The sequence below is a fragment of the Felis catus genome, chromosome B1 (genome assembly GCF_018350175.1).
Source record: "Felis catus isolate Fca126 chromosome B1, F.catus_Fca126_mat1.0, whole genome shotgun sequence".
NCBI lineage: Eukaryota > Metazoa > Chordata > Mammalia > Carnivora > Felidae > Felis > Felis catus.
This window is the reverse complement of record NC_058371.1, coordinates 120,765,269-120,792,772: the sequence shown is the minus strand read 5'-3', so window position 1 is coordinate 120,792,772 and position 27,504 is coordinate 120,765,269. Positions and strand designations below refer to the sequence as shown.

Sequence of the window (27,504 nt, the reverse complement as noted above, 5' to 3'; positions counted from 1 at the left end):
TTTGGTGTGTTTGGGTAATTATGAAATTGCTTTACCCTTAGGGCTACAGATTGAGAAAACTCAGATGTGCAAAGTGCTCTGCAAATGTTTCACTCCAATTTGGAAAGGGTATCAGAACGGGTTGCAACAGTTATTTAAAATGAGATGGAGTTCTGTGGGTCAATACTGGTAGAGCAACTTTTGAGCACTGTCTTGCTATTTGATTGAAGAAAGAAAATGCATCATTCGACACAGGTGTTGAAGGCCTACCATGCATAATACGGGCTACTGGGCTTTGCAATGTATGTCAACAAGCCCCTGCTTCAAACTGATTATAATCTGAGAAGTTATAGGAATGCTAACTGTAGGAAAAGCTAACTAGAAAAGAAAAATAATTGATGAGTACAAGGGCAAATGATTGCTATTTCAGGCATTCAGAGAAGGACTACCAAAAGAAGTCTGCATAGAAACAGCCTGGTGGGTCTAGGCCATTTAGATGAGCAGAAAAAGGGAGACAAGTAATCTAAATGAAAAAAAAAAAAAAAGTTATGTGGGCAAAGACGCAATGGAAGGGACAGCCAAATGGAAGGGATAGTCACTGCATTCAGGACAACGAGTAGAACAATTTGGCTCAAGTAAAGCGTTCACCCAAAGAGAAGCAGAGAGATGGGTATTAAGGTAGATGGAGCCATAAAGTGAAACTATAAGAGGCTGAGGAGGACTGTATCACCTGTCAGTTTCCCTGAAGCCACTGACAGGTGGCACAATGATAGCAACATAAAATATTCAATGATGATAATATCTTAATACCTCACAGCATTTTGTTTCAGAGTAATTTCATCTATTATTCACAAAAGAAATTTTTTTTCTCATTTTGCAGAGATGTCACTGCATATCAATAAATGTAAATGAGCTAGCTGTTTAATAGCAGAGCTATGATTCAAATCTGCATCTTCTGCCCTGGCGTGTTACAAGAGTAAGCAGGAGTTGTCAGAGTGAGGAAAGAGAGGCCAGGGGAGTTGTTCCCTGTGTTATGCAGACCGGAAAGGATAAGAACCGCTTGAATTCGTGTGGGTTACCCCAACGGATGGATGGGCCATTTACGGTCCTCGTCACTTGCCGAAAGCTGCTTTCCTTGTAGGCAAGTTCGAACTTCTAATCGGAGCTAACAGACATTTAAACATGAAGCTGATCGCGCATCTATTACAGGTGTTAAGATGGCAGAGTGAAACTCTTTTCCCCGTCACTTCATTTTGCCAAAGAACATTCCTGCTGCCTTCAATCTGTAGGCGCTTAAAAATCAAATCATACTGTAACTATTGGGTTATAACCCAGAACATTTTCTGGTCATCTGGTTTTTCTTTTTTCAATTTTTTTTTTTAATCTTTATTTATTTTTGAGAGAGAGACAGAGCGCAAGCGGGGGAGGAACAGACAGAGAGGGAGACACGGAATCTGAAGCAGGCTCCAGGCTCTGAGCTGTCAGCACAGAGCCGGACCAGACGCGGGGCTGGAACCCACAAACCGCGAGATCATCACCTGAGCTGAAGTCAGGCTTAACCCACTTCACCACCCAGGCGCCCCCCGCCCCCCCCACATCTGTTTCTAAGAATCAAATGATTAATTTAGGGATTCGTCACTCTCTGTCCATTGATTATGTTTTTGAAGGTGTTTTCAACCCAGTTTTCTTGCACCTCCTTATAAAATTCTCATTACCATTTATTTTATTCAAATCCAGTAATCCTTACTTCAGCCGTGAATAACTGACTCCTACTCCACATACTGTACACAGTGTTAGCATAATAGCTTTAAAGTGCTTCAGAGATTTTACACAAAAGTCTTTTGAAATTATGCTCAAACTGAAGAATGTATCTTTTTTCTTCCTATCAGTTTATCTTTTTCTCTCAGAAGAATTTTTTATGAAAACGTTCCCAAAATGAAATGCTTCTCTCCCCTTCCTAAGAGAATGTGATCTACCCTAAACACAAGAAAACAGTGAAAGCAATACAAAACCTCAAAGACAGCAACTCACTGATGTCTATTTTTTTTAATGTTTATTTTTGAGAGAGGGAGAGTGTGAGCAGGGGAGTGGCACAGAGAGAGGGAGACTCAGAATCTGAAGCAGGCTCCAGGCTCTGAGCTGTCAGCACAGAGCCTGACTCCGGGCTTGAACCCAGTAGTGGTGAGATTGTGACCTGAGCTGAAGTCGGAAGCTAAACCGACTGAGCCATCCAGCCATCCCATTAAGTTCTACTTGTTAAATCAGAACACTTGACAAAGAAGCAATGTATACCCTGTGGGAGAAATTGCCATTGGTCTCAAGCAAAACTGATACCCAACATTTTGATGAGTAGAAAAAGTCTAAGTCAGTTTTATATGGAGCGAAATCCCAGTCTTCTTCCTCTTCTTTTTTTTTTTTTTTTTTACTGTTTTAACTCTTTGTCAATTCTTAAAAAAAAAAAACTTGTAAGTATCATCTGTGCTATTTAGTAATTGGTCTCTGTCAAGAAAATTGCTTGTTTGGGTGCTCCTTTCACCAGGTGAAATAGAAAAAAAAAATTGTTTTAATGCCATAAAAAAAAAAAAAAACCCTAAGTGTTCATATTGTGTATACTTTTAGGAATTAATAGGATTGGGGCGCCTGGGTGGCTCAGTCGGTTGTGCGTCCGACTTTGGCTCAGGTCATGATCTCGCACTCCGTGAGTTCGAGCCCCGCGTTGGGCTCTGTGCTGACAGCTCAGAGCCTGGAGCCTGCTTCGGATTTTGTGTCTTCCTCTCTCTGACCCTCCCCTGTTCATGCTCTCTATCTCGGTCTCAAAAATAAATAAACATTAAAACATTTTTAAAAGAAGGAATTAACAGCATCATGGTGGTACATGCAACATGACCTACGGAGGTCTTGCATTCCTTGCAGGTACCACAGGGAAATTATCTGGTATGGAACCCACATCCAATCCAAGGGAATGAATTCTTACTGGTCTTATACAGAAGACTTTAAGACTAAGATTTTTGTCTGGCAAAAAAAAAAAAAAAAGTGCTGCTTAAAAATAAAAGTTTCAAAAACACTGGTCTTGACTTTATTATCATTTTTTCCTTTTTCCGATCAAATGTGAGCCATTCTTTAATGCCCAGGTCACATTTTGCCTTAAACAAGTCCTTCTCTGACCGTTCTAGAAAATCATTCTTGTCGAATGTACTTCGTGTTCAACTCTCTTAGTTTTACTCAATGACACCATGTCTTGTATTTTTATTCAGTCACCCACATGTCTTACTTTGTCAACTGGCTTAGAAGCACTTGGCACATCAAGAGCATATTTTGTTTTACTTTGTACACTTCTTGCCACAGAGTACTAAGGACAGCTCCTCTTTTCTAGAAATTAGGCAACTAGGAAAGAGGGGGCAACTCTCTGTTGCCCCCTGCCATCCATGGTTGTGACAGAAACTTCACTGTGCCTTCTGATAACTTCTCTCTGTGGCCACAGAGGAGGGCCCACCACAGTTAAAAATGGCAGGGTAAGAGACTGTGGTGTGGCCGTCCCACCCAGAAGGCATGCCTCTCTGGGCTATTAGGGTGGAGGCAGGGGTTGGAGAGTCATGTGCTCCATCTATAGGACAGCACAGATGTGTGTGTATGTGGGGAGAGGCAAGGATCTCAGAAAGCCACGCTCAGATATGCTGCATAAATATTACGTAGATCAATGCCAACTACAGTTAATGGCTCTTTCATATGTTATCACCCATTCTGTCACACCTATACCACTTCCTGTCATTTCTGAATCAAGAAATTACCTTGATAAAAAAAGATAATGTGTCCCTTGCTCCTCCTCTCTTTCCTATAGTCAGTAAATAATACCCTCTTGTTTCCTGGCCTCTTTTAGGCACACAGGTATGGAGTTTCACAAAGGAAGTACAGGATGCTAAGCCAGAAGATACGGGTTTGACTCCAGTTCATCACTACCTAATTGAGTGACCTGGGGCAAGGTAATTTAGCAACAGATACTCTTCATATTAAAAGGGGGTGGGGCTAATGATATTTACTTTTAAGTTTCATTCATTTTAAAAAAAATAAATGAATATGCACTTGCCTAGCACAGTATCTGACTTGTGGTAGGTATTCAATAAATGCAATTTGAGTTTGAATTTCAAACTATAGATTCTTCCGCTTATTGTTCTTGATCCCTTACATGCACAATCACACTATTCTCATTTAAATCTACATCCTTTTTAAGAAGCATGATTTTGGATTGCTTTCAATTATTTCTTTTAAAACCCAAATCTACTAGACCAGTTTACTATAGACCCTGCTATACATTAGAATCTCCTGGAGAACAGTTAAGAACTAACACTGCCTGGGCTCCACATCCAGATCAACTGAATCTGTAACTCTGAAGATAATCACAAGATTTGCATCCAACGATAAATGAAAAAGCAAGGGGAAAAAGAATGGCTAACATTCGTTAAAACCAAACCCAAATAAAACACCTTATGAATTATTGCACATAGTATGTAAGAGCGCAAGAGGGCTCTAAAACCACTTACCTTTGTTATTGTACACATCTAAGTAATTTGGTGCTGAAAAAATTGTAATTAGAGAAGGGAAGCCTGTCGTTTGGCTTTTCCTGTACATGCGATACCTAAAAACAACAAATATGATTTAAAACAAGGCTACTATGAAAAAAATGATATCAAATTATAGCCTTAGAAAAAGAAAACTAAAGTTATGTTTTATCACTCCAAGAGAACTCAATTACATAACATTAAACAAAATTTTCTCTCTAAAGTCTGTTTTACGCAGACATTAATTCATCTCAAGGTTGACAATGAAACATGTACAGTTTCTGAGTAGGCCTTTCCTGAGTTTAACGGACTTAGGGGAAGAGTGGAATTCAATGAAAAATCATAATTCATTTCCATGCGTTCAACAGAGATGACAAAGGTTACCTTTCACACGAAGATATCCTGCACCTACCATGTTTTTGAGAAGTTTGCCTATATTTTTGACATAAGACTAAATAAGCAGAGCAATATATAAATCTTTACCACTAAAAACCAGGCTGATTATTCTAGTTATCCATATAATATTCTGTGCAATACCTATGCAATAGTCTGTTAGGGTCTTGACTAAGTGATTTGTTTTTCAAAGAACGGTTAAATCTATGGGTTTTACATATTGAAAGTTGTTTCTATTTTAGAACTCTCTTTATTACCAATCTCTTCTGAGATCTGCAGGTCAAAGATTATTGTCTCAGCAGGGTAATATTTAATCAATCAGTAATGAAACAGAACATCTGCAAGTTCTTTGGAAATAAACCAACAATCCAGTTACTTTTCTTCTACTTAGACAAAGATAGGCTTTTAGTCCTCAAATAATCAAAAACGTTACAGGAAATTCTGGCTCTTTTCCATTGAGGTGAAAGCACATGTCACGACTTCTACGTAACAGATTTTAGTAATATCAGTTTAGAAAAATTCTTATAAAGCGCAAAACAAAATGTTATCACTCCTTGGGTATTCTGAGCCAGTTATTTATGGCAGAATAACCATGCCTACTCTAATTGGGTTCTAAAGGTGCCTCAAATAGTACCTTTAGATAGATAAATAACCACCTTAAAAATTATAATTTTAAAAATATTTTGATACAACTTTTCCTAGAAGAAAATATCTTCTTAAAAGTCTTTTGAAATGTTCTAGAAGTATTTATTCTGCATATCCAACTGAACTTTGCTGGAGGAAAAAAAAGTCAGAATGTGAAAGATAACAACACCCTCAGTCTTAGTACCTTGATGTTATAAATCACGACTGGCTAGGCCTACTTGATAACAAATAAAAACAAAGAAACTAAATGACATAATCACAATTTACCCCCAATAAATCAATCAAGTGCCCATTTTGAACAAATATACTAATTGATTGTAACTGATGCATTATTTTAAAATATTTTCAAATAAGCAGATGATTTCCGGTCTGTAGTGGGATTAATATAAAGCTGCCTAAAATGCTCACTTGGGATAGTCAGCCAAAAGAGCATGGTGACACCACTGCCTTGAAAAGTTAAAAAAAGAAAAAAAAAAAGAACTTATTTGAGGACCCCATTGGTTAGGCATATCATTAGGTTATGTCGAAGGTCAGCTATGACATGATAGTACTGGATCCAATACTAAGCTGTTGGGTCAGTTCATCCCTGTTGATTATTGCCTGAAAAAAGCTAACTTTGAAAGGAGCCTGGGATCTGCCTTGATGTGGGATCATCGGACATGGGCTTACTTCAGGATGTGGGCATCTCTACTCCTGATTTCGGCACACAGAGTATAATACTAAGCGGTCCTCTCTTCCAAAGAATTCAGAATATGAAGGAATGAGTTTAAGCATTTGAAGGCAAACGACACCTTTCAGTGGAACCTACTGAGAAGGGTACTGGACATCAAATGCTTTTCATTATGCCTTTTGCTCCCGAGTGCAGATTCAATGCACTATCAAACTGAGTATCTGATGTTTCTTACTTTTCTAAGCCCTTATCATTGGTCTACCAATTATACTAATAATTATATGAAACCTGGACCCTCAATTTTAAAATTCACTATTATAAAATCATGTTATACATTTATTAGTTAGAATATAGGACTTTCTCCCTCATTTAAATGCCTCTGCTTTTGTCCTTTAAAACTTCACAAGGGTCAGGAATGATATTCTTTAAACAAGAGTACACTGTGCAATATCTGTTAAATATTTGCGTGTAATTCTCATTCACACTGCCAACGAAGACTGAAAAGTTGCTGGTAATTTACTCACTGACTGAACCATGGGAAGAGCAGGAATGGAAGGAAATCAGAGGGACCCTTACAAGGGCTTAAGAAAGCCAGCTGAAAATTTTACCTGTTCAGGCTAAAAACGGAGGTGCTTTAAAGAAGACCTTACAACACATTTACAACTCATTCCCCAGGATCCTGCCCTATCTCTGTCATCAGAAGACAATGCTAAGATCTAAGTGCTTCAGGGAGAGAGCCTACCAAAAGGGACCCTCCAAACCTGAACAAAGTGAGGAAGCTGGGACCCAGGAACAACACATCGTTTCCGTAAACCCACAAAACTGCTCACCCTGCATCTTGGGCTTCATGGGCTCGGAGTATAGACAACAGGTTATTGTGCTGTAAGAATTCACATACAGCCGGGTAGCTGCCAGAGACAAAAAGAAAAGAGAAAGAAGCATCTGTTACGAAATCATCAAGTGTAGCACATGTATCTGTAACATCCCGATCTATGTGATTTGATCAAGCGTAATCAGACATACATCATTCATGAAACAAGCCTCTTGGCTCTCAGGACAGGTTCCCCCCCGCCCCCCCCGCCCCGTGGCAGAAAAACACCTGCAGCTGTACTTTTTTACATAATCAGAAAGGACTGGAGATGTGCGAACAGGACAAAGAATGCAGGCCATTATATAACAACACTAGAAAAATGCCCACTCATAGAGAAAACCAGTATCAAGTCTACGTTTAAACACAGGTGAACAGGAGCATCAAGATAACATGAGAATAGAATTTAAAACATAAACCTCCATGTTCTCAAATACAGCACCATTTGTATTTGGATGCACGTGCGTGCCTGAGTGCTCTACAGAGAGACGGAGTGAGGGAGTAGGAGAGACTAAGTCTTCTGGAAACCAAGCTATCAACTTACTTATGAGTACATTAATTGATATATCCTTCAAAATCTAAACACGATTAAGGAATTCACAGGTTTTAAACTGTGTACTTTAAATACGATCAACAGAACCATATCTTAAGACTTATTCTTTATATTGACTTAATAAAAGCATTAAATATATAATCAAGATGATTTTGTCTGTTAAGGAAATCTCTAAACCAAAGATGAGAACATTATTAAAAATGCAATGCAAATTACAAACTAAACCTGTAAAACTCTTTGCCATCACTTTGTCTCCAAGAATTTTTAATGAGATAAATGAATGTCATGAAAATGAATAAATTTTAGAAATTTCAAATAAAGAGACAGCAAACCAATGCTCATTTTAATATAAACAAACTGTGGATGCCCACTAGAACTTAAACTACACGTACTGTAAGAAACAATTCAGCAATTATAAAGGTAGCACTTTGAAGAGATACTAAATAGTACATGTCACTCAAATAATTTACTATAAAGAGAAGATGCAAATAGTTTCTATATTAAAGATTTTGTAAGAATTCCCTGCTCAAAAAGAAAAGAAATTCCATTAATCTGGCATACCACTGAAGAGATGCTGATTATTAAAAGGATTCAGTTCTTTGCAAAACTGGGATCTGAAATCAAAAATAGTCATGAGGCGCCTGGGTGGCTTAGTCAGTTAAGCGTCCGACATCGGCTTAGGTCATGATCTCTTGGTCCGTGAGTTTGAGCCCTGCGTTGGGCTCTGTGCTGACAGCTCAGAGCCTGGAGGTGCTTCAGATTCTGTGTCTCCCTCCCTCTCTGCCCCTCCCCTGTTTGTGCTCTGTGTCTCTTTCTCTCAAAAATAAAAAAAAAATAATAAACAAAACATTAAAAAAATAAAAAAAATAGTCTGTGCATGTGCACACATTTATGTGCATTTGTGAGCATATGTATGTGTGTTCTAGAATATTTTAGCAATTTGCTAAGGAGAGAAAAAGACAACTTCCTAGCTGTCCCAGGTCAGCTCAGTAAATGAATGTAAATGTAGCCATGGGTTACATGGTAACCTACAAACTGGAGAAGATGGCCCAGAGTGTCCACAGGGAAATGTGTCTGTATCGTATCTAGGTCGAGTTGACCAACATGTGTCTCCAAAGACTTTTGTTCTATCTTAGGAGAGGGTAAGTATACGACCTTTCCAGATCAGTGTGTGTCAACAAAAGAAACCCTAACTGCTGAGACATTGCTGGGTCTTTAAAGAATAGCACATATGTTTGTACATATTTAGCCATAAAGTGCCCAGCCAAGGGAAGACAGAGTAGGGTGGCACTCAATAAATGTTCCTTCCCTATCTCTTTCAGCCATTTTTTTTTCTTGTGCCCTTGAAATATTTCTTTAGATATATAGTTTATTGCCTTGTTGTACCACTGTAAGATAGAGGGTGTTTGTCTAGGTCTGTCATGTTTTGTCCTTGGACAAATGGCTTGGCAGCACTTTTTAAATTTATTTTTTCCTTTTGTTAGAACCCACACTAGTCTTATGAAAGCATCATTTCAATATATTTTCTTCATGCTAAGTTTTATACCCTTATGTGTTTAACTTTTCCCCCATGGAAATAGATATCTGATTTTTAACAGTAATCTGAAGAAAACAAAATTAACCTTGCAGCAATCTGCTAGGTTAATAGCATTAACTGAGGAACACTTGTATTATTACTTGGAAGGAACTCATTTTGAAGAAAATCTCTGGAAGTTTAAAGGCATATATAATCAAATATTCAAACTCTCGAAGAATTACAAACATTTTTCTAAATAAACTTAGAAAATATTTGGCTATCGAGATTCCCATTATTGGTCAACTGTCTGCCTGGGATACATTAAAGTCTTCAGTGATATTAGGTGGCGAAAAAAACCACAAAACTTCACAATATTTTTGTGCTTTTTAATGGAAAGGATGATAAAAAAAAGCATTCCAGCTAAAAAGAACTAAAGAAGATATATGTTAAGAATGGTAATGTCAAAGATTCACTGGTGACGTGTTCCATTTGTTGGATGCAACAATCCCTAATCCCTGTGTTAGGCACCAGGAGACCTGCTACGGTAAGTGTAAGGTGTGGTTTCTGTCTTGAGGGTATTTATTATCTAGGCAGGAAAGTAAAGCATGCATTGATATTATGAAACAAGAAAGCAAGCACAGGGGGCTGGGGAGATTTTTTTTTCAAAAATATCTATCTCATGTTAGATCTTTTGGGGTTTTGTTTGCATTAATGAGGTGATGCTTCTGTGTTTTGTGCCCAACAAGAAGAGCCCCTTCTGCCCCAGGCTGGTCAGCCCAAGCAAGGGCCCATGCCTCGTTTTTAGCAGGGGGCCTTCCCACTCACAGCCCTCCAGGAGGCACCCTTGTCAGGCAACGCTTGTATGGTTTCATCAAACCCAGTGTCCTGGACATGTCTTGAAATAAGACTTAATGCAACGATCTGGGAAGGGTAGTGATTCTTTCAGCTTTGTGATATCCATTTACCGGCATGCACTGCTGTGTTTGGGGAAGAAGTTGCACTCTCTGAAAATGCTTTTTTTTTTTTTTTCCCCACTTGGAACATGATTATTCCTTAAGCACTAGAGAATACATTTCTCTGAGTAGAAAAGGAGGTGGAAATTTCCATGGAATAGTGGGAATCCTTAGGTCTGGGTTTTTATTCCAATTTCTTGTGTAGACTCTGGAAAATTGCTGAACCTCTTTGAGCCTGAATTACCTCATTTGTAAAAATGCAGACGGTAGCATTTATACCACAAATTTAAGATAAAGACTAAATGAGTTAGCAATATATGTAAATTCCCTAGTCCAGGGCCTGGACTGATAGTGGTAGACACGTAACAACTCTTAATTTTCTCTCCACCACCATGGTGTGGAAGACAGAATGCAGCATGGAATGGTGAGTCAGCAACCCTCGATTCTAATGGTAGCTGTTGTGAAAAAGCAAGCTACAGGCCTAAAACGGCATTGCTTAGGCCAAGTCACCAAATTGGGGCTTAATACCTAACCTAAGGGAAGTTTCAACCTCCCCCAAAAGTGTAAATCTTAACTGGTCAGTCAGGAATTTTCTGAGGGGCACCAGTGAGGTAATCTGGGCCCTCTGCCTCCACCAAAAGACGATGAGGTAATGGTCATAAGATCCCCTGCCCCTCCCGGAAGGGAAAGTGACTGGCCTGAAACAAGACTTTCTTTTCTTTTGCTAATAACTCCTTGCCCCGCCCGCCTTCCTATAAAAACCTTCCATTTTTTGTACAGCCCCTCAGAACCCCTCTACTTGCTAGGAGGGGTGCTGCCTGGTTCATGAATTGTTTCAGAAAGCCAATTAGATCTTGAAATTTAATCCATTGAATTTTTTCTTTTACAGTGTTAAATTTATTAGTTGTGACTTGTGTCAATTCTTAAAAGCAATGACGTCTGGGGAATACTGGATAGGAAAGGGGTTAGAAAGGGAGAGGGGCAGGCACAGACTGAGCAGGAGCAAAGGTAAAGAAGGTAGAAAAGACAAACATATGAGAAACGGTAGAAAAGCTGTTTTGCCATTAGAGAGAATAGCCATTATTAGACTCAGTCTGTTTATTCTCTTATTTTTGTTCCTTCCTATATTAAGCAATATTTTAGATCTTGAGTTAAACCTTCTGCATTTATCTCTTTAAGATATAGACAGAGGACGTTATTATTATTTATTAAATATTTATTTATTTTGAGAGAGAGAGAGAGAGAGAGAGAGAGAGAGTGAGAACACGAGTGGGGGAGGTGCAGAGAGAGAGAGAATCCCAAGCAGGCTCTGCACTCTCTGTAGAGCCCGATGCGGGGCTCAAACCCATGAACCCGTGAAGTCATGACCCGAGCCCAACTTAATCGACTGAGCCACCCAGGCGCCCCTACCAGTGGACATTATCAAAAGGCTTTTTTATGCTTTTATGTCTTCATTTATACTTTCCTTAAGTATTTTTAACTTCTGGAAAAGCCCACTCTTCTGCCAAGCCCTCACTGAATTATCATGGGTGAACCGTCCCCTCAAACCCAGCTCATCCTGAGGTGTGCACAGAACTGCTGCACCTCCCAAGGTCCCAGAGCGTATTTGTCTAAGACAGCATTCGTCATGTTGTGGTGTCAATTACGTTTAACTCAGTAATAGTAAACGCCTTAAGAGACAGATATTATTTTTAAATTTGTCTTTATATCCTAAATTTAAGCAGCAACCTGTCAGCTTCTTGGAGCTCACGTTCACTTGCAGGTGAGAGAGGTAAAGGGTGTCTTTCCCTCGTCAGGTTCAGCAAAGCAGAGGCACTCAGCCTGCAACCCTTTGCTAAGGGACTGGGAGAAAGCCTCTCCCTGCCTCCTTGGCATCCTTCCCCTCTCTCAGGCCAGTAGTAAGGGAGAACTCTGCCCAACCGCCAAGTTCCTCCTCTGCTTCTGGGGGACCTTAGCCCCGGGGTGTCCTGCTGTACGCATCAGCCGAGATGCTGTCAGGCTTATCTTTCCCCAGGACTTGCCACGTCTTTGTTTTGTTTTGTTTCTTTTCCCCCAGGGTTCTTCATCTCATTTACCCACTAGGTATCAAGTCTGGAAGGCCTCCGACTCTCCCCGCCACAGTTTCCCCAGAGCTTGAGTCCTCACTTGCGCCTAGCTGTGGGCGGCCTCGGGAGCAGTGAGAAGTTTTTATTCAAGGCAAACATTTTATCGAAGCTTAACGTTTATACAGAAAACTGCCCAAATCAGAAGATTACAAACTGATGATCTTCCCATCGTAACTAGCACTCGGGCCGAGGCACAGAACATTACCTGGAACCCAGCCACGCTTTGTATCTCCTTCGAATCACTATTATCTCCTCACCAAGGGTGATTGCCACCCCGGCTTTGAACATTATAGATTAGCTTTCGGTAATGTTCACCTCTTACTTCAATGTTGTCATTGTGGGCAGCTTGGGTTAACTCATTCTCATTTGCTGTCTTAGGTGTGGAGATACACTGCAATTTATTATTCATTCTATTAAATAGACATTTGGGTGGCTTCCATTTCTTGGCTATTACGAATACTGCTGCTGTGAACAATCTTTGGGGTGCACATGTGTAAACATTTCCAGTGGATATAAAAACAAAAGTAGAATAGTTGAATTATATGAATATTCAGCTTTAGTGTATCCTGAAGCAGCTAACTGTGATTTGGGATGAGCAGTAAAATGGGACCATTCAGATGGTCATCTTTCTAGATGCATTCTGTTTCATCGTATTTTCTTTTCTTCTTTTTAAGTTTATTTATTTTGAGAGAGAAAGAGAGAAAGCGGGGAGGGGCAGAAGGAGACAGAGAGAATCCCAAGCAGGCTCCACACTGACAGCACAGAGCCCAATTCGGGGCTTGAACTCACAAACCATGAGATCATGACCTGAGCCGAAACCAAGAGTCAGAGGCTTAACACACTGAGCCATCCTGGCACCCCCATCATATTTTCATAAACACCACTTTCCCTGCATGCAGAGAGCTTCCCCAAATGACTGGTTGGATATACCCTATTTATCCTTTAAAACTCAGGTCTTGTAAAACCTTCATGATGCATTGTCCCTTAAACCCCAATCCACCTCTCTTTGGGCTAGGCCCCCTAACTGTGTGTATGTGTGTGTTGGGGGGGGGGGTGGTGAGAGAGAGACAGAGAGAGAGAGAATTTCTACATTCCTCACAGCACTACTCACCTTGCATTTTATTTGTCATAGTTTATAGGTCTCTGACACTCAAAGGCACAGTCCCACAAAGGCAGGTACTCTAAGTATCTATAAAACCTCACAGAAAGTATATATAATAGGTACTCAACTAATGTTTGTTAAATAATTGAATGATCAAATGAATTCTCAAAAGAACGCCCATTAGGGAAACCGTATGATTTGGGGAGGGAGTGGGAAGGATGTTGTGAAATTTAGGTGTGATTTCAACAAACTAAAAATGAAAGTCTTGAACTCAGCATGAGAAGAAAGGATGGCAGGGTGATCTACAGCTGGTGAAAAATTTTTTTAATTTATTTTTTTAATGTTTATTTATTTTTGAGAAGAGAGAAGGGCACAGAGTATGAGTGGGGGAGGGCCAGAGAGAGAGAGAGACACAGAATCCGAAGCAGGCTCCAGGCTCTGAGCTGTTAGCACAGAACCCAATGCAGGGCTCGAACTCACAAACTGTGAGATCATGACCTGAGCCAAAGTTGTCAGCTTAACAGACTGAGCCACCCAGGCGCCCCATGCTGGTGATATTTTTAAGAAAGGGTCAATAAGATGTGATGACTGATTGGTGGTGATTTCAATGCAGAAAGAAAAAGCAGGGATCTTTGTTAGTCTGCATGGCTGTTAATAGAACTGTTAATAGAAACAGCGAAACCAGGAGGAATCTCCCGCGGGGAAGTAAATAATAACACTTTTCAGGCAAGGTGAGTTAAGGTGAGGATGAGACATCCAAGATAAAAATTTCCAGCAGCCACCTAGAAATAGAGAGGTCCAGCTCAGGAAGATAAACAGATGAAGGGGCTAGATCTGGTAATCAAACCACAGAGTTTACAGTTTACGGTGAAGGTAAGAGAACACGTGAGCTTCCGGGTGGGGGGGGGAGGGGAAGAATGAAGAAAAAAATGTGGGCATCAGGAGGAAGACCCAAGATGGGCAGCACAAGAGGCAGGGTGCTGCTGGATCAGTTGGAGGAGAATCGGGACATGTGAGAAGGAGGAACCGGACGACTTCCAGGTGGAAGGGGCTGGCAAACGTCAACAGCAAGAAGAGAAGGTGGGCTGTGTGAGGGGAGAAGACAGGCTGCTGATCTGTGATTAAGAGCCCAGCAGTGATTTGAGTGTGCCGCAATTTGCAGCTGCAAAAACCCTTTTTTAAAATGACTGTCAAGATGTTCTTTAAGTTTCAGAGTTTAGAGGAACTTCAGAACGTCTGACCGAACTCACTCCTTTCGAAGCAAGCCAGACCTAGAACACAAAGCTTACGTGATTCATCCAAGGCAGGCGTGCACACTGCCAACCCGAGCACCAAATCTGGCTGACAGCTTTGTTTGGTCTGCATGAAAATGTAATTTTTACCTCCAACCTGTCAGGATCCTCACGGATTTGTACGGTGTAAATCTTGGTCTGTTAAGGATCACAGGTACCTGCCTGGACATTACAGGCATTTGAGTTCGCAAACTCCACTCTAAGGTTCCAAACATAATGGTAGCACCTGGGCAAAAGCAGAGGATTCCTCCCCCTCTGTCCCACCGTCTCTCTTCTCTAACTCATGGTGGCATGAATGCATTCTTACTGATGCCTTTTTCTGTAGAACTTCATTTCATTTAAATCATGGCCCAGACAGTATGTTAGATGGGGGACAGGGTGGCAGGGCAGATTCCACATAAACGTGTAAAATAAAACTGGGAGTTGCCCATCAAAATGACTGCCAATAACTCAAGCGAAATTGTCACCAAGTTTCTCTACCAATTTGATCACTCCCTTGTGCCCCTCTAGCTCGGCTTTATAAACCACGGCCACAGAAGATGCCTTGCCGCCTCCAAGGGAGCTGAAAACAAAAGAATCAAAAAGCTCTAGGAGAAGGCAAGAGCCATTTTTTCTCTTCTGTAGATAAAACGGAATCCAGATTGCTTTGCCATTCGCCAGGGTCGATAGGCTGTGGGTTTATATTCAGCATTCGTCATGGCTACAGATATTACAGAACTCTCTAATGAGAGGACTTCAACAATCATTTTGTTGAGAACAAAAGTGTGAAAACATGCATGATCCTCTAATTATCTAGTTTGATGGACTTTATCTCTGATGTAAACACATCTGTTTCTATACTGACAAAACAAAACTACCGTAACTTTATGTAAGTCCAGCGCAGAACTTTACCTAAAATACGATTTATTTGAACAGCTGACTCAGAAAACCAATGGAAGGATGTTACACTGTGAATGAAAGAAAGATTAATGCAATGAGCCTCGATATCAAAATCAAGAGGTTGGGATTTTACTTGCTACTGGATTATTGAAGCACAGATCAGGGGTATAAAGTAAATCAGTTAAATTCTCACAGTGTAATTAGGGATTTGACACCAGATTTTAAAAACTGAAAAATTGGCTTTGATATATTTCAACAATATTTATCTTTTTCACTAAGACTTTTATCATATTTAAGAAAAGATCACTTCCAAATTAACTAATTCCTAAAAAGGAACTTTAGGCCTTGCAGAAATATTTACCACCCTTCTTCATGTCACCCCAAAATAGACTCCTTGGACATGGTGCCCAAATTTCCAAATCATAGAAATGAATTGTAATCTTTCTTATCAATAAGCTTGGAACAAACCTCTTTCTTCATATGTATAACAAAAAAGTATTCTGTGAAGGCTGTTTTACAGTGCGCAAGACCTTCTGTCCACAAACTCACTTCTCCATCACTTCAACAGAGGAGTAAAAGGAAACTTTTCCCCCCCCTGTAAGGAAAACTTAAGGCATGGAACAAAATGCTCTACCGCTGAACAAACTCTGATCGATGTTATGTGAAAGGATGCTGTCTGCTTAGTCTCCAGACAGAAGACATGTTTCAGTTCTTTCTCACAAGCCTTCTCATCTGCTTAACTTCCAGGGCTGGAATTGAGCATAAACTTCAGTGCACATCACGTTTGGTCTGTAGGTTTTGTTTTGGTTAAAGACTGTGTATTATAGAATTTAACATTCTCGGTTTCTCCGTAACCTCCTTCTCCTGTCTCTCTGGCTCCTGTCACATAAACTGTATATCCGATGCTAAGAGAACCCAGTGAAGCTGAGGGGAGTCAAATGTAGAGGCCACAACTGAGGTGAAATGTCAGGAAAATCGCGAGGACCCAAAAACCCAGCTGTGTTGCCGATTTCTCTCTGAAGTGCTCTGAAATGTTAGGAAATGGGCAAATCCCCCTACGCTGGCAAATATAAAAATTATTGTAACAATCGTTCAAAGTGGCTTGTGAAAGTGCTAAAAATAAATTTACTCTGGTACCTATATACTGAGCTGCTAATTTTAATTTATCCAGGAAGTGTAATAAACTTAAGAAAATGTAAGAATAACATCAATATAATTTAATTAACAGATTTAAAGTTGTTTTCCTGATTTAAGTTATGAAAAGTGGTAAAAAAATGTTTGAAGTGACTATATTGTTGAAAGGAAGATGAAGGCTGGCATTGGAATTTTTTCTACACTCTTTGAAACAGAACAAATTTTCTACCAAATTGTACTACCTCGCCACCCTGATATCACATGCTTCTTCTTCTCCTTCTTTTTTTTTTTTTAAAGAATGCACGAGACAGCCAGAGCCAGGAGAGGACAGAGAGAGAGGAGAGAGAATCTTAAGCAGGCTTCACGCTCAGTGCTGAGTCTGACATGGGGCACAATCCTATGACCCTGAGATCATGACCTGAGCCGAAATCAAGAGTCGAATGCTCAACCAACTGAGCCACTCAAGCACCCCTCCCCACCACATGCTTCTTTTATGGCTTTTCTATTCTTCATAGGTATTATATCAGTGTATTCACAGAAAAGTTTTATTTATTTATTTATCTATCTATCTATTTATTTATTTATTTATTATTTATTTATCTATCTTTTTTACAAGTGCTAAGAATCCACTTGAACCAAGCTTGCAAAGTGATGCTTTCATTTATCCTCGTTTCCTAGAGAAGTGATATAAACATCATAAACACATCAGACTGATAAATGAGAACGAACTGATAAATGAGAACATTTATGAACCAGATGTGCTCCAGAAAGCGAACCGTCCGTCCTCACCTGTAGAAGTACGAACACCCCCTGACTGTGTTGTGAGTGAAATGTTCCTGAGTCTTCTCATTTCCAAAATCCTCCAGGGGGTCTGACCACAGGATATCACACATAGGTCCATAAGCAGGTGGTTCTTTGAATCGGTCTAACTAAGAAAAATAGAAGACAGAGAGCAAAATACTAATCTTTGGACGCTTGGAATCCAGAAAATACAAGTGTTTTTGTGGTCCCTGACTTCCTCCCGAGCACAGTGCTTGGTGAACTGCCCGCTCCCTCTCTTCCTGTTGGCTTTCCTGCCTTCCTTCCTCCCCCTCCGTCCACACTTCATCTCTCTCCAGTTTGCCCTCTTTCCTTCTAATGAGTCTGTCTGTTGTCTGCCTTAATCTCTTCATCTCCCTCTTGTCTCCTCCTTAGTTCCTACTCTTTGATCCTTTTTTCTTGTCTCCTGGTTTACTTTGTATTTTTCCTTTCCCTCTTCCTTACTTATTTGATCTGAGTATTTCAGTCACTACCAGTTGATGTGACTCCGTGTTTCATTTCTTGAGGAGGAGCTTTTATTTTGTTTTACCTTTGGGCAAATCTCTATTACTGCCTCCACTAAACAGTGATTTAGAAAGCTGGATGGAGAACAACCTACGGTTTTTATATTTCACAATATGACTTTGAGAACAAACGGCTTTCATTTTAAGAGCAGCCACTTGTTATATGACATTCTGGACAGTCACTATTAGGGGCTATCTACGTTTCGAATTAAAGTACAAGCCAGCTGTAGTTTATCTTAGTAGGTACAAACCAAGAGGAATGATAAGCAGTAAATAAACCCAAATTTAGCTGGTCGTTCTTCAGCTCACAGTTCCAAGCTTTATAGTTTCACCAAAACCCTCATATGAAATCCATTTTCCAGCTATAAATGTTCAGCAAGGTCATATTTCAGTTTAAAAAGGTGTATTTAGAAAGTAAGAGCAATATAATAACTGGAAATGACACCTCACCAACAATTTTAGAACACTGTCACTTTCCTGTAGTTTATTCTGATTTAACTGCAATTAGAGAATCTTTGGTGAGGTTAGCAGATATTATACAGTCTCTTGAAAAAAAAAAGCATAAAACAGCTATGAAAACCTATTAAAAACTGATATTCTTCATATTCAATATTTTAATATTTTTTCAAAAACCCACAGGGAAAGGGGAATATATAAGCTTGGCAGCCGATCACATTCTTTTTCCTGAGACATAAAAGGTGATGTAAATAATGGTTTTGCTACACACCATTTTTTACTAATACCTAAAAAGAATGAAGCAATATCTCACATTTTCAACACTCAATGAAAAACTTCAATAAGCCAAGACCCACCATATTTCAACCATTATGTTATCCATAAAATATTCATTGCAAATTTAGACTTGTTTAAGAGACTTAAATAATTTATGCTTTTGGAACAATTCATCCAAGAAAAATAACGCTTGTGAAAATACAGAATTTCTTTCTAAGAAAGAAGAACTTATTACAGGAGTAGAACAGCAAAGAAGGGGAGTCTTTCTGATTACTATGAATTCCCAGCTGAAGTTTTGATAAGGCAACCAGAATACAGAAGTTATTCTGGAAAAGTTACGGAGTGCATTCTAAAACACTAAGAATAAATAATTATAAAATTAATTAAGTAAAGTTAAGTGTGGTGGAAACTGTAACTGACATAGGGCAAAAGGAAAACCCAAGAATCTTTTTATGGCTAATGTTAGAGCTTAATGATGTATATGAAAATTGAACAGAATATCTGAAATATGCCAGAAAGTAAGTTTTGGGGATAGCGGGCGATAGCTTTAAATTTTACTTAACTTATGATAAGTTTAGTTAACATTGCAAACGTCTACCAGATTAAAGAACCCATGCAGAAAGTGAATTTCTCCTTGAATTTCATGACTACGATTCAGTGTCACGTCTTTATCATACTTTAAACAGAGCGCAAATACCAATGCTCTGTGTTGATTAAAAGATTGTCTCTTCCACTACATAAAAGGATCTCATATTATCTCATATTACTACATATTCTCAAGACAAAGATACTTTCATATTCAATCTAACTAATCTTTTCGCTGGCTAAAACAACATTAATAGCCAATTTTAACTAAAAAATACCTCAGAAAATCAACTTTCACCTCATTACTCAATACAACCAATGGAATATCATCATCACCTTTGTTAGACTGTTATTTTAAAGTTTTAAGTTGTGAAAAGAGTAGATTTTCAAAAAAAAAATGATGATATAGACACATTTTAAAGGTCAAGTTGTGATTTTTCCCAAGAGCAAAGGAACATTTTCTAGCTATAATATACTATGAATATATAATGGGTTGCTTGAAACGAGCCAAAGGGAAATGAAAAGGCATATATATTTTTGGCAATCAAATATTATACATTTCAATGACACATCACATGGTAAAATGAACCCTGAGGTTTTTGAGATAAAAACTCTTCCAAGTATAAATATATTTCCCTTTCTAAATAAAAGTGAGTACAAAGAAGAGATTCATGGTCACTTTAAATCACTTGAATTCGAAAGGATAAAGTTAGTGAAAACAACAGGGAAATTCAGGTCTTCTATTTCTTAATGAAGCATGCAGAATGATGAGTCTTGGAAATAACAGAACTTACTTTTCTGATATCATCTAAAGTGTTAATCTCTGGAGACAAACCGCCGTGGACACACAGGAACTGTTGGTTCATCAGGGCAGCCAGGGGCAGGCAGTCAAAGGCATCCATACAGGCATCATATACGCGTTCTGAATACTTTATTTTACCTTTTAAGACATGATTTAAAAACAAATACTTGACTCTCAGGATTTCATAGCTAGGATCATTTCACTGAAATCGTTTTTTAATGCTTCCTTCCTAGAATCATACTATGAGCATATAACTACACACCGCAAAGTTCCAAAATGTGATTAAACAAGACGTCGTGAAGACATATTTTCACAGGTTTTACCCACTATGGGAAAGTGTAATGTTCCTACGAAACCTTGTGTAAGCTGAAATGGAGTAGAGCAAAGGAGCAATTATCATTAATTCATATAGAAGCATTTTTGAGCATTCCCAGGTCCAAAAAAATAACCTCTTAGGCTTTTCTGGTATCTTCAGACACTACTTGTAACAGATGCACAAAACAAATGGAGATAAAGTACAGAGGCTCACAGACACAGTTCAAAGCTATGGAGGCGTGAAGATGCGGGGCTGAGTGTAGTTCCCAGGGAAGGGGCTTGGCGGGACCACTCATTGCTCAGGGTGAGCACTGCCTCTGTTAACTGCTTGCTGCAAATTTAACATTGAACCCTATTTTTGTTTTTCACCTTTCCTCGTAAAAGCAAAAATTCTCCTTGGGTTTCTTTTGGTTAGCAATAGCAATTACTATTGTACGTCTTTCATGAAAGCAAAGTGACATAAGACACCCTTTGGAAGGGCAGAGAATAGCTGTGTTAATCTTTATATCTACTGTTGTAAATTTTTGTTGTTCATCCACATTTTAAGTTTGTAGTAACTTTTTCTACAGCAGAGGAGAGAACTTTTGTATACCTCCTCACTGTTCATCTGCAGATGTAGCTCAAAATTACATATACAAAAACTAGGAGACCAACAGAAATGTGGCCAGAAAGCTGGTTAAGTTTTCTGAGTGATCTTAGAGAAAAGGAGATGGCAAGAAATTTCCTAAAGTTGTTTATGTGTCACTGCACATTGCTTTTCGCTTGTTGACTTATGTCTAATGTTTTGAAAGAAGTCTCTGTACTCCATTGAAAATGAGCCTAAATGACAGAGAGAAATTTGTTTCACTAGACAATAGGGAAAATTAAAGACAGGAGGAAAATAAAATTTATGCAAAGTAGTCCTCACTCCTAGTATTTATGTCTAAAGGAAGACGTCATCTTTAATTTGGTCAAATCCACTAGAGGCTAGTAAATCTATTGAGTCCAAAAAGAAGCTCAGTTGAATTTTCCCTCCATCTGTTTTTCTTGAGTGATTTGAGATGAAAGGGTAAAATTCTTTCCCCGAATTGTAGTATTCTGGCTTTTAAAAAAAAACTAAGTTAATGATTGTTTCTTAGGACAAGTCACGTCAAATATTAACTCAAAATTTTAGGTCACTTTATAGAAAATTTATAATATAAAAATAAATTCTGAGTTCTCTTCATAATCCATGCTTAGAAAGAGACACAGAATAACATAAAATAAAATAGTGTCATTTTTTCAGTTTCTGGCTTTTAAGCAATGGATCATATTATCATGTGCTCCCAGTGTGGGTTAAAATGACGATTTAGCACAAATGGTGTTAATGGAAGAAGCTTGAAGTATACTTACATTCTTGTTTAAATGTGAAATACTCTGTTAGATGTCTACATTCATGATTTCCACGAAGTAAAAACAGTGTTTTGGGGTAAAGAATTTTCAAGGCCCACAAATACAGCACACACTGAAAAAATAAGAATAATAAAAATAAATATTTCCCTGTTACACGTAAGCACCCCATTGCTCACATAGCACGAAGACATGAACTGATGTGCTACTGTGACTGGAAGACCCCAAAAGGCTAGGCCTTATTAAGGAGGATATTAAAAATCAAATAGAAAACATCACTTTAGTACAAAGCCAAGGCTCATCTATACCTAAAATACATACACGCACTGGGAATCTATGTACCACAAGAAAACAATGGACTTTACAGGGTCTATTGGAAGAAGTCTGAATGAAGATATCCTAAAAATGTACCAGTGTAAAAGTATGAGAAGAAACGTAATTAGCAATCAATAAATAAAGACACCTCTCTTTATAAAAAAAAAAATTAAATCAGGTAACAGAAATGGAAGAATTGGGAAGGAAAGGCAGGACAAAATTTAGAACTAAACAATATCAGGTTCAGGTTGATTGGGATTGGGTCTCCACTTTCAGTTATGTTCTCTTCTTCACTAGCCTTCTTCTCCCTTATCACCTTGTCTTTTATTTCAGTGCCTTTGGTATACAAAGCCTTAAGTTTTTGGTTTGTTTGTTTGTTTGTTTTGTATGTAAATATAATTAAACTGAAGGCCAGGGAATCTCACTACACATGCTGCTAATAACTACGGGAAACATTTCATATATCTTACAACTTTCAAATTAGTTACTTGGGTATTGCAGTTTGTGTAAAAATAAAGGTCTTTTGAATTCACCAGGTTTGGAATAAACCAACATTGACATAGTCATCCTGAAGTGTGCATTAAGATAATTGAGATGCTCAAGTACGAACATCAATTTCATTATCCTCCACTGGCATTCATCAAGAACCCACAGGGAAGAGAAAACCACTCTTCAAAAACAAGTATGCTTTCTCATCCTCATTAAGTTTATGTTCTAAAAGTGAGTCAAAAAGATACAAAACCACAAAAGTAGGGAGGCAAGTCTGAGTCTGATTAGTTAAGTCTGAAACCAAAAAACATACAGTATTTTCCTTTTTATAAAGAACTTTCCAACATATAGTAAATATGCCAGAGTATGCAGAGTATGTCCACTGAGAAAAGCTACTGGTGATTCATTTGTTGTGGTACCTGTCAAGAACAATCACCTCTGTCAGCTTATATGATGATTTATTAAATGAATGGAAATAATTACGTTTGAATATACAGCCCAAGTCTTGGCGAAAATACTAATTATCAAAGCAAGTATGTATTACTGTGTTTTTCAAGATATTGTTTCCAACTGTGTAATTATGATTGAAGTAAACAATGAGTTGACATCAAATTTTATGTATATGATACCTTAATTAATTTTCTAATTATCATTTTCTAATTATAGCTATTAGCTGAAGTTCACATGACAAATGATATTGCTATTTCTGAACAGCTGACCAGATGGTCTCTACAAGTGAGCCTTAAGTCATGATGGTCTGTCGATGGTGCATATTCCGTGTTATCCTCAGTGAGCAGTATGGTGGTTCAATGAGGCTCTGATCGCTGTGTGTCTGGCTGTAGAGGTACACATACATGCTTTTATAAAAGGAGTTTGTATTACTCGAACTTGTCTCACATTTCAGAGAAGATATTTATAAACCATTATTAATGTCAATGAGATAACTATTCCTAATTTAAACTTTATAAAGTTTAACCTTAATATTAAAGAAATACACACACACACACACACACACACACACACACTTTCATACTGGTTGTTAACTTTGGATTTCTAGTTTGGAATAGGATGGGAACGTAAAGTCTTTTGCAAATTATATTTACTTATTAAAATTGTTGTATCTAACGTATTATATTTACATACTGAGAAAGAGCATATGTTTTGGCCATACCACAGCCACTTTCAGAAAAGATTTTCTTGCTGTTATTGTTGTTTTTACTAAAGTATAACTTATACGCAGTGAAGTGCACATATTTTAAATATACCAGTCAATGGGTTTTTATATATGTAAACTCTTATGAAACTACTAACCAAATCCAGTTACATTTCAGCACACAGAAGGCTCCCTTGGGCCTCCTCCTAGTCAATATCCTTTTGGAAATGGAACCACAACAGTGAACTCTTCAGATTAGCTTTGCCTGTGAGAATCCTAAAGCAAAGCTATTATTTTTCCAACTAAAATCTAAAACACAATTTTCTAACCCCAGTCAAGTGCTAGAGGAATCACATTTGAGGACCCACGTTTTCTCCTCTGCCGACTGTTAAAAATCTCGTTCCGAAACTAGTGCACAGCTTTATCGACTCTAGTTTTAATTCCTGTAGCTTTTTCATAACTGAAACCTCAAAGAACCATACGGGAATATTTAATGATATATTTATCATACTTATTTACCTTTTCAGTGATTCAATCCACATTTAAAATGCCTTATTATTTAATGGATATAAAGCACTTAGTATACAGTAGGAGTTTAAGAAATACTAGTTCCTTTCCTATAAAAGAGAAGGAAGACAGGAACACAGAAGGGAGGGAAGGAGGGAAGAAAAGAAAGGAAAGGAAAAAAGAGAAAAGAAAGGGAGAAAGAAACAGAAAGAGAGAAAGAAAACATAACTCAATTTCCAAATTCTTGGCTCAACATACCCTAACAATAAGAATCCTGTTTTCACATTTTATGTCCTTCTCCCCTGTGGCAAGAATAAAATATCTTCTCAAACGCTGAATAAAACCACAAATGCAGCCAATATGGAAGAAGTGGCATGGCAAATGAAAGGGCAAGAGTGGATTGGAGAGTGGAGCCCTGCCAGCCTTCGCCCTCAACATCTGGTGGGAGAGCACTGCCAAGCACAACACTGTCTTGCTGGCCACCATCCTACCATCTAAACGTTCTGGAGACCTGTCGATCTTCAGCAAAATCATAACCTGACATGATTTTTAAAAGGGAAAGCTCTTTAACAAAAAATGATCACAATCGGCGTGCCGGGGTGGCTCAGTTGGTTAAGCCTCGGACTGTGGCTCAGGTCATGAGCTCATGGTCTGTGGCTTGAGCCCCTTGTCGGGCTCTGCGCTCTTACAGTGCAGAGCCAACTTGGGATTCTCTCTCTCTCTCCCTCTCTCTCCGCCCCTCCTAACTCCCACTTTCTCTCTCTCAAAATAAATACATAAACCTAAAAAAAATTATCACAACCAAAAAGCAAATGAAACGCAAATTCGTTAAATAATTGGTTATTTTCATATACGTGGTATGAGGTGGCAAATTTGAATAAGATTTTCGCTGAAGTGATCGGTTACGGTGGAAACAGAGATGCAAGTTACACTGGCCTTTCCTCATTGTGACATGTAAATTCATTGCACTAATAACTCGCAAGTGGACCTTCACTGTCTTTCCAGTGCTACCCTGAGCAATTAAACAAATATTTACAATTAGCTTTTAAATTTAGCTTTAAATACTTAAAACTTTAAAAGCTTAAAATTAGCTTTTAAAAACGAAACACTGAGCCTCCTCTATATTTTTATTCATTTCCATCACAGACCTGGTTTGCACCTGTTTAACTTATCCATCTTTCCCAATGCACCAGCGCTAAGGATATCATTGTGCTAAGAATATCATTTTCTTCATTAGTTTCACTGGTTCACTGATAACAGCAGTGCAATGATTTATTCTGTACTGGATGCCTTTTTTTTAATGATGGGTCTTCTTGAAAACTGGCACAGGGAAGTCGAGAAAGAGGGAAAAGAGGGAGGAAGCGAAAAAGAACATATACGGCTCCAGATCTCTATCAACCAGCCTTCGAAAAGAACTACCCAAGCTGGGATACGCACCAATCAGAAGGGACGTCTCTCAGTCACAGGACAATGAAGCGAAGGATGTATATTGGTTGGGAGAAGATCCAAACTCCCGGAATGTCAAACGCACCGCCTCTCAGGCATTCTTTGCCTCCTCTGACAAGCACGCAGAGAAGCAGCAGAGTAATAGCAATGCACTACAAAGGCCATCGTGGCAGGGAGACAGCAGACAATTCCTTCCTCGTGTCTGTGGCATCACTCTGTCACCTGACATCCCTTGCTGTCCCGTTCGCTTGTTATTCTCAGGCAGAAGCACAGAACATTGCCTGCCTTGCTGTGGTTCATTTAAGCCCGGGAGTTCATGGCGAATAAACACAACCGCTCTTCACGCTTACGTGTGTTTGAGGCCCGGGCTGAGACCTGGATGTAAGTACAGCGGGAGGGGCTAGCCCACTACAGAGCCCACCGCCAGGCCGTGCAGTGCAGAATGGCGAGAGCGGGAACCTGAGGAAGCGACTAGAAGAAATCAGCTGTGCGTGCCTCCGTTTGCAGTTCTGAGTTTTCCTCTGCATTCTCAGACGCACGCACTCAGACGTGGACCTCCGTATGCACGTATGCCTGATCAGAGAGGTGCGGGAGCATATTGCAATCACCACACAGAGGATGATGTTTGGTAGGGGACGAATTATTACCCCAAATAAAATGATCTCTTTCATCGCTCCTCAAAAACACGCTTGTTTCATTTGGGCTAACTTTGTGGGGAACGATTTCTAATCTTGGCAGAAAGAGAAGGTGGTGGGAAGGGATGGGGAGGGGTGCAGAAAATGAACTCCATGTTCTGCCCACAGCTTATTACCTAGTACCTGAAAATACTACCCGGCAGAGACCGTATGAAATCCGAACCCCCTCTTCAAAGGTGATTTGGTAAGATTAAACATAAGTGGCTCCTCTTTGCCCGGAGGACAGTCAAAAAGAATACCTGCAGGGGAGTCCTGAATTATTGAGATGCATCAAGAACCTTTTGAAAGCTGTTAGGATAGTACGCGCTGGAAAACTGAGCTCTTGTTGTAGGAATTTTCTTAAATTAGCAGTGTCATGCTCAAAGAGAGTATTTTATAATCAATGATGTGACCTTCAGATTTTAGAGGTGGGGGAGAGGGCTGTGTGTTCACGCTTGTGCATGTATGAGCGAATAAGAAAGTCTGTATCAGTGTCTGCATTACTGTGGTTTGCTTAGCGGATATCGCCAAGGCATGGGGTGTAGTGGAAAGAGCACAAATTTCTTTTTTTTTTTTTAATGTTTATTTGTTCTTGAGAGAGACAGAGAGAGGGAGAGAGAGAGGGCATGAGGGAGGGAGGGGCAGAGAGAGAGAAGGAGACACAGAATTGGAAGTAGGCTCTAGGCTCTGAGCTGTCCGCACAGAGCCTGATGCAGGGCTCGAACTCACCAGCGGTGAGATCATGACCTGGCCGAAGTCAGACGCCTCACCGATCGAGCCACCCAGATGCCCCAAAAGAGCACAGATTTCTAACCCCAGCACTGTCATTCACTGTGTGTGACTCTCCGAGCTTTGGTTTTCACATACACAAGAGGAAGACATTTACATGCTCCTTGCAGAGCGGTGAGGAATAAATGAGATCACGTATACCGGGCAAACAATAGCATTTCAGCATGCAAACAATGTCAGCTTCCTTAATCCACAGTTAAGAACCCCAAAGGGTTCTCAGTAAACACATTTTATAGAAATGTCTGTTCTATTTTAAATGTGGTGATATCACTGAGCCATCCCCCAAACCCCTCAAAGGTCACAGTCTAATAAAAATGGATCATTTTCATAGATGAGGCCTTCAGATTTTTGTTATTTCTGTA

General features: G+C 39.2%; 1 protein-coding gene across 4 annotated transcripts in view; it reads right to left on the bottom strand.

The window, feature by feature from the left end:
- The window catches only part of PPP3CA (protein phosphatase 3 catalytic subunit alpha), a 325,335-nt gene that overhangs the window by 48,230 nt on the left and 249,601 nt on the right, over window positions 1-27,504 (bottom strand). For all 4 annotated transcript variants that reach the window (XM_003985136.5, XM_003985137.5, XM_045056052.1 and 1 more), the window contains 5 exons: window positions 21,773-21,884; window positions 20,079-20,224; window positions 17,435-17,574; window positions 7,074-7,151; window positions 4,518-4,612 (listed from right to left, as the gene is read on the bottom strand). In XM_003985136.5, the coding sequence (XP_003985185.1) occupies window positions 4,518-4,612; window positions 7,074-7,151; window positions 17,435-17,574; window positions 20,079-20,224; window positions 21,773-21,884 (571 nt within the window). The remainder of the gene's footprint in view (window positions 1-4,517; window positions 4,613-7,073; window positions 7,152-17,434; window positions 17,575-20,078; window positions 20,225-21,772; window positions 21,885-27,504) is intronic.